This window comes from Dermochelys coriacea, chromosome 5 (assembly GCF_009764565.3).
Source record: "Dermochelys coriacea isolate rDerCor1 chromosome 5, rDerCor1.pri.v4, whole genome shotgun sequence".
Classification (NCBI taxonomy): domain Eukaryota; kingdom Metazoa; phylum Chordata; order Testudines; family Dermochelyidae; genus Dermochelys; species Dermochelys coriacea.
This window is the reverse complement of record NC_050072.1, coordinates 130,846,255-130,853,523: the sequence shown is the minus strand read 5'-3', so window position 1 is coordinate 130,853,523 and position 7,269 is coordinate 130,846,255. Positions and strand designations below refer to the sequence as shown.

General features: G+C 46.9%; 1 protein-coding gene across 1 annotated transcript in view; it reads right to left on the bottom strand.

The window, feature by feature from the left end:
• Positions 1-255: 255 nt before the first annotated feature.
• TRABD2A (TraB domain containing 2A) overlaps positions 256-7,269 on the bottom strand; it is a 108,165-nt gene continuing 101,151 nt past the window's right edge. The window contains exons 6-7 of the mRNA XM_038402835.2: positions 4,862-5,116; positions 256-780 (exon numbers count right to left, since the gene is read on the bottom strand). Of these exons, the coding sequence (XP_038258763.1) occupies positions 597-780; positions 4,862-5,116 (439 nt within the window). The 3' untranslated portion in view covers positions 256-596. The remainder of the gene's footprint in view (positions 781-4,861; positions 5,117-7,269) is intronic.

Here is a 7,269-nt window from a genome sequence, read left to right as displayed (position 1 = left end):
GCCTTGATTAAGAATAACATTGTCAAAAGCAACTTTCAATGGGACTTAAAACTCCCAACCCGCTTAGGTGCTTTTGAACATTTTGCACTAAAAGAAATGTATCATTTGGGGCCCAAAATGGGGAGAAATCAAAGTGACAGATACTAACACAGACATCAGATACCAACCTCTTCCTCCCAGCTGTGCTGATGTGGCTAAAATGTTCTCTTCTGGCCAAAGTCACCAATGAGTTAGTAGTGTTTAACTTATTGCACCACACGAGGCAGTGAAGGCAAAAAAATATATTTAGTCGGGTTCATACAGCTAAACAGCAGCTATGTTACAGCGACATTGTACATCTCCCAAGAGCATTATGGGATACCTTGCAATAATTCTTCTGCAAGAGAAGAATAAATAATGGCTTTCATTAAAAATATCTTCTCCTGTATTGGGCATGTCAAGCCAGTTAATAGTGTTAAGGGTCCAGATTCAGGAAAAGGAGGAGTCTAAATAAGATATTCCAAAGAACAGGCATCCCACCTGGAGATTCTGGTCTTCTATTCCCACCCCCACCCCCCAAGTTTTTAGCCAAAGACCCTGCAGTTTCATCCCAAGTCTCACTGCAGCACTGTTAATGTCTGCAAAGCCCGTGTCAATAGCAAGATGAGCAGAGAGTGAACAGGCACGTGGGCCCTGCTGGTTTCTGTGTGGAGGTGACTGGATCGCCCATGTCCCCGTGGCTGAGGTTCTACTGTAATGTAGCCATTAATGATGCGAATCCGGGGAGGTGGGTCAGTGGTACTGCAAGGCAAACAGAGAAGAATCTTGGTCAGCAGTTAGTCACAAGGGTCAATGATCACCACAAACCAGGAGTCAAATTGTCACAGAAATGCCCACAGGAGGGTCCAAGGCCAACTTATGGAGCTGTCTGCAGATCTTGTGTGTTCCTGAATGAGGCTGCGAGTTTGGCCTCCCTGCCCCATGGATCCACAAGGAAAGGGAGCCCTTCACTCTCCCCACTCTGAACCTCCCTAGCCCCACTGACAGCAAGACTCCTTGATGACTCGTGCCGCTAACGGCTGGCCACTGCACACCTGCCCCTCTCAGAGGAGGACAGAGCCAGATAATGCTCCTATCAGATCCCCACTGGCAAAGGAGAGGAGACTGCCATGGACAATACCTCATCCCCATCTCACACCACTATTCCCAAAGGGCCCCAACCCAGCTGAGCATCAATATAAGGAGTTGGCAAGAGAGACTCCCTGGTGGATGGGGGTGTTCATTGTGGTGGAGCTGTTTATTCCTGTCCCTGAGCTGGGATCTACCTGATTAGACTCCCCTTCACTCACAGAAGAGGCAGTTGATCCCAGGGGAGCAGAGAGGTATTAGCAACATTCCTGAGCCCCTGCAGCCAGCCTTTTAGCTGATCAGCAACCTTAGCAGATAAGCAAATCTAGCCTTGCAACAGAGAAGGCTCTGCCAACCAGCATTCTCGCCACATGGCACCAATTTATAGGGCTGATGCATCTGCTTTCAACAGCTGAGCCTGAACCCAGTCCAGGTTCTCCCTAGTTTGCACGTGCATGTTAGCATGAACCAAGCCTCTCTGCAGCCTCCATATAAATGATGCTCCATGTGAAAGGGCACCACTGGCAGGTGGAGAAAGCATATAGGCCATATGTGGGACAGTGGGAGTGAGGAAAATCCAGGCAGGATTTTAGAAATGCTTCTCAGTCTAGAGACGGAGAAGCAAAAGTCCATGTGAAAAGCCTGTCTCAAACAGGAGTGTGAGCTGTGGGCACTGCTCTTTGGATAACAGGTTGGAGCTAGATTTGACCCTGAGGCTATAGGCAGACACAGCTCAAATCCCCAGGCCCAGCATTGTTAGGTGGAAACTAAGATAAATTCCAGCAAAATTCCAGCAAGCACACCTGCCCAACTGTACAAATGTATCCATTTCACTTGCATCAGTGTGCTCCAGCTGCTGTGCACTATTCCTGCTTTACGTTGGCTGAGTGCATTAAGCAAAAATGCTTGGGGAATTTGAAGACAATTAGTCTGCTTTTTGAAAACACTTACCACTCCATATCCAACAGCTCTGCAGGCGGTTCCTACAGTAACTGGACAGAACCCAGCTGGCAGTGCAACAAAGCAGAGAGCAGATACATACAGGAGCACAGACCAGAGCAATTCAGGCCAAACCCGCTACAAGACTGTATGAAATCACTTGAGTTAGGCCTTTCATGGTTACCTGCTCACAGGAGTTACGTTATGAATGGCCCAGATCCAAGCACAAGAGATTTATCCACTGAGAGGTGGATATGTAGGAGTAAGGGCTGTGGCTTCAGAGATGGACTGAATATTTATGTCTGAAGGGCTCCTGTGAATGACTGAATTTCATCAGTGACATGTGAAACAGCACCACTAGGTGAGGCAGTTAGCACAACAGAAGCATGCAAAGGAGTTTGCATGTGTTTGTTTGCCTCTTTTTTTTTTTTTTTTTTTTAAACAAGGCAGCAATTTCAGGAACTGCCCATCACCTAGAGATAACGTAAGAAGAAAAGGAGTACTTGTGGCACCTTAGAGACTAAGAAATTTATTTGAGCATAAGCTTTCGTGAGCTACAGCTCACTTCATCGAATGCATTTGGTGGAAAATACAGAGGGGAGATTTATATACACACACAGAGAACATGAAACAATGGGTTTTATCATACACACTATAAGGAGAGTATTTCTCCTTATAGTGTGTATGATAAAACCCATTGTTTCATGTTCTCAGTGCGTGTATATATAAATCTCCCCTCTGTATTTTCCACCAAATGCATCCGATGAAGTGAGCTGTAGCTCATGAAAGCTTATGCTCAAATAAATTTCTTAGTCTCTAAGGTGCCACAAGTACTCCTTTTCTTTTTGCGAATACAGACTAACACGGCTGCTACTCTGAAACTAGACATAACGTAGGATATCTAGGGTGTAAAGTTAGTATTGATTTTCCACACATTCAAAGACAGTGCAGAGACCCCTGCAATGGAAAGAATCTAACCTGAAGCGCAGTGATGGGCAGTTTAGTGACAGTATGCGGCAGATACAGTGGCATCCTATAGTTCTCCCTAGCTGGAAGGCACCGGGCAGACAACCAAGAAGAAATAAACATCACTCAGCTTGTTTTCCCCCCAGTACAGAAGCTGTTTGGGAGGCTTGTCCTCTAGCCATTTACTCCTTCTGCTGCTAGGATCACTACTAAAAATCAAAAAGAAAAGGAGTACTTGTGGCACCTTAGAGACTAACAAATTTATTAGAGCATAAGCTTTCGTGAGCTACAGCTCACTTCATCGGATGCACTTGAGAGCATCGGTTGCATCCGATGAAGTGAGCTGTAGCTCACGAAAGCTTATGCTCTAATAAATTTGTTAGTCTCTAAGGTGCCACAAGTACTCCTTTTCTTTTTGTGAATACAGACTAACACGGCTGCTACTACTAAAAATCAGACTTTGTTTCTGGTTCAAGTGATGCATTTCATGGGTGGAAAGAAAACTGCAAAGAAAGAAAGATCTGGTCTCTGCCACTCCCAAGGCCCTAAAGGCACATATACCTGGAGTCAAGAGGGGGTTGCTGACAGTAGCCACCAACAAAACTTTATCAGCTTTGTGCTCCCTGGAGGTCTGACTAGAGTATTCCTGAAGTGGAAATTGGAGAAACAGCCCTTACCCCCAGTTATGCTCAACTGACACTTCTTCCCATCTTACCTATCCCTTGGTGTAAAAACGACCCTCAGCTAAGACTCTGATCCTGCAAACACACAGGAGTAGGCTTTAGAACATCTGTAGTCCCACTCAATATTGCACGCATAAAGGTAAACATGCATGGGTATATGAAGGATCAGGGCCTAAACTGGTCAAGGCTCTGGGTTATCCTTTAGGATTGTCTGCTGAAGGTCAAGCTAATACCAGCTATAGCAATAAAAACCACCAACTATAACTAACATCAACTTTATTAACTGCAGTAAACGAAAATTATAGCAACCTATGCAACCATATATAATAAATAGTATAATGATCATCTCTGCATTTAAACTCAGACAAGAATAGCCATTGCAGCTTTCCCCCGACCTGTCCCCATAATATATCATTCAGAGGAATCGAAAAGCAATGATATATTGATGTAATGTATCATAGCAGTGCAGGTGCTCTCAAATGCTCTCTACACCTTGAGGCTGATGAAAAATAATGATTTAGGGAGTCCCACTGAATTGAATTGAGAAACTTGTTTAAAATTCATAGGGGCCAATTCTCCATTGCCCTGCCCCTTCAGCAGTCATTTAAACTGCACACAGTGGGAGTGAAACGCTTCCAGTCTGAATGAGCACATTTCACGGGGTAAATGTTGGCACAAAGTGATGGAGAATCAGACCTGCATTTTATCAGATGGGAAGGAAATAAGTAAATCTACAGATGCACATTCAGCAGTGGGTCAGTGGCAAATGGAAGGTGCTTGAGGAACGACACACAGTTCAAAAGGCGGCTATGTGTTCTTGTGGTTATATCTATCCTAGGAGAGTCAGTTCTCTTGGTTGGGAAAACCACCTTAGTCGCCTCTTCCTTACCCTACCTTATTTTTGATACTAAAGCAATTATGCAGACAGAACCAATTGCATTGTTAATGGTGTGTTACGGCACCTAGAAATATGAATTTTTATTATTATTTAAATCTAAATGCATAAATAAGAATTGCAAGAGATAAGAGACCAAATTCTGCTCTTTGGATTTGCACCAGAGGAAGTGAACAGAGTTTAAAACACAGGGTTTGTGGCATGTTAATGAGCCTGGATAAACAGCCAATCTTAGTGTAGTGGAGCGCCTCCCTCCCCCGCCAGTTGGTACCTTTCTTCAATGCGAACCCAGAGGTCGTTAAACTGGCGCAGCCTTTGCTTCTTCTGTTGCTTCTTCTTCTTCTTCTTGTACTTCCTGTCCACTTTCTCCAGCAGGTCGACATGCTCGGGTAGCAGCAGGTGGGGCAGAAGCTCCTCTTCCTCTTTCTGAGGATGCGGCGGGCGGTGCAGCTCCTGGGCAATCACATAGGGGGTGTACGCCGGTGAGGATGATGAGAAGGTTGACCAGGTTTTTTGATTCTTCCCACTGGGGGGAAAGGAAACCAGAATGTTTGGAACGCCCTTGAGTGGGGCTCTTGATCCAGCCCCATGGCAACTGAGATGCTATGCAGCCTCCTGATCCCCTACGTCAACAAGTATTTCCTCCTGGAAGTTCTGCTGGTTTAAATCTTATCATCTATCTATCCTCTGTTCCCGTCCCCCCCCCACCCCCACCCCAAGTCACACCTCGGATCAAGCAGAGTCTTTTCAGTTCAGAGGGCCTAAGGAAAGAGTGTTTCCGGCACTGACCAATGCACAGGCTGAGCTCAGGAGGAAAAGATCATTCAAGGATAACATAATGCACTTGGCTGACTACATTGCCAAAACACTGCTGCTGAGAGGCACTGAGTGCCTGCTGAAGTCAGACTGGCAGATACTCACCATTTCTCAGAATCAGGCCAAAAAATGATAGATTCTAAGGCCAGAAAAGACCATGATGCTCATCTGGTCTGACCTCCTCCATAGCATGGCTCAGAGAATTTCACCCCGTTATTCCTGCAGCCGGCCCAGCTTGAGGTGGAATGATCGGTTAGAAAGGCAGCCAGTCTGGGGGCAGGTCGGCACTTAAAACACTGCAGCGGCGCAGCTGCACTGCTGTAGTGCTTAAGTGAAAACGCTCCTACACCGACAGGAGAGTTTCTACCCTTGGCGTAGTTAATCCACCTTCTCGAGAGGAGGGAGCTCTGTCTCCCATCAACGCAGCACTGTCTACGCATGCGGTTACGTTGGTGTAACCGCATTGGTCAGGGTGTGGATTTTTCACACCCCGAGCTATGCAGTTATACTGATATCAGTCCGTCGTGTAGACCTGGCATAGGTTTAAAGGCTCCAAAGGATGGACAATTTACCACATCCCTTGGAGTAAGCTGAATTACCCTCACCGTTACAAATCTGCATCTAGTAAACAAGCGATCTAGTGATGAAAGGCTCTATATGTCATTAGCAATCCCTAGAGCCACGCAGGCCCTCAGAGATGACACAAACAGAAGCAGAGAACGCATTTGAGATGGTCTGTAACTGGCCTTTTAATGAAGAGCTTGATACAGCTTCCGATAGAACCTTAGTTACAGGGTTAATTCACACTCATGGCCATGCTGCTGTTTCTACTGGGGAATCTAAACACCAGTTAGGGTGACTAGATGTCCCGATTTTATAGGGACAGTCCCGATTTTTGGGTCTTTTTCTTATATAGGCTCCTATTACCCCCCACCCCCGTCCCGATTTTTCACACTTGATGTCTGGTCACCCTAACACCAGTTCTGAAGTACTCACTGGCAGCTAGGAAAGATGGTCCAATGGTTAGGGCACGGGCTTAACAGCTGGAAGACCAGCATGCAATTCCCTGCTCTCCCACAGACTTCCCGGGTGACCTTGGCAAGTCCCTTAGTCTCTCGTTGCTCTGTTCCCCACCTGTCAAAAGAGATAACTGCCCTGCCCTACCTCGCAGGCGTGTGCTGATGAGAAATACATGGAAGCCTGTGAGATGTTCAGGTACTACAGTAAGGGACCCCTATGGGATGGAGAGTTTTAATGGGAGATGTGTGTCAGGTCAGCCTGCCACTTGGTGGCAGCAGATCCTATTGATTCAGAGGGGATCTAGGCCAACCCTAGTGGTTGGTGACATCATTTTGAAGGCCCCTAGGATAACAAAGCTGAAGCATACTGCAGAGAGGAGACACTTGCAGGTAGGCCAAGTGCTGGGGCAAGGAAGGTTCTTTCCCCCACAAGGCTGGCTCTGGGGAGCACAAGGACCACTGCCTCCTCCAAAAAGCAGTTGGGGGAGAAATGGGGCTATGGGCCTGCTGATCCTCCCCTAAACCTGGCTGCCATAGGCGGTGGCTATAATAGACCTGCCCTGGTATTCTGTAGCTGCTGGACACTGGTTGTGAGGTTTGCACGGGAAGTTTTGCTTATTATTATGCCCCATGCAGGTTCCGGGGCAGCTGAGGAGGCAGTATGTGCTACTCAGCTTCTTGGATTCATCAGTAATCTCCCTGGACCCAGGTTCTTCGAGAAGAGACAAGCTTTTCCCATAGGGCGGCTTGGGGTCTCAGGAGGGGAGGCATGGCAAGGCTGGGGTGGCTTCGGCCAGCCCAGGGGTCTTCTGGGTGGGGGGGAGGGGACAGGAATCCCCCAGCC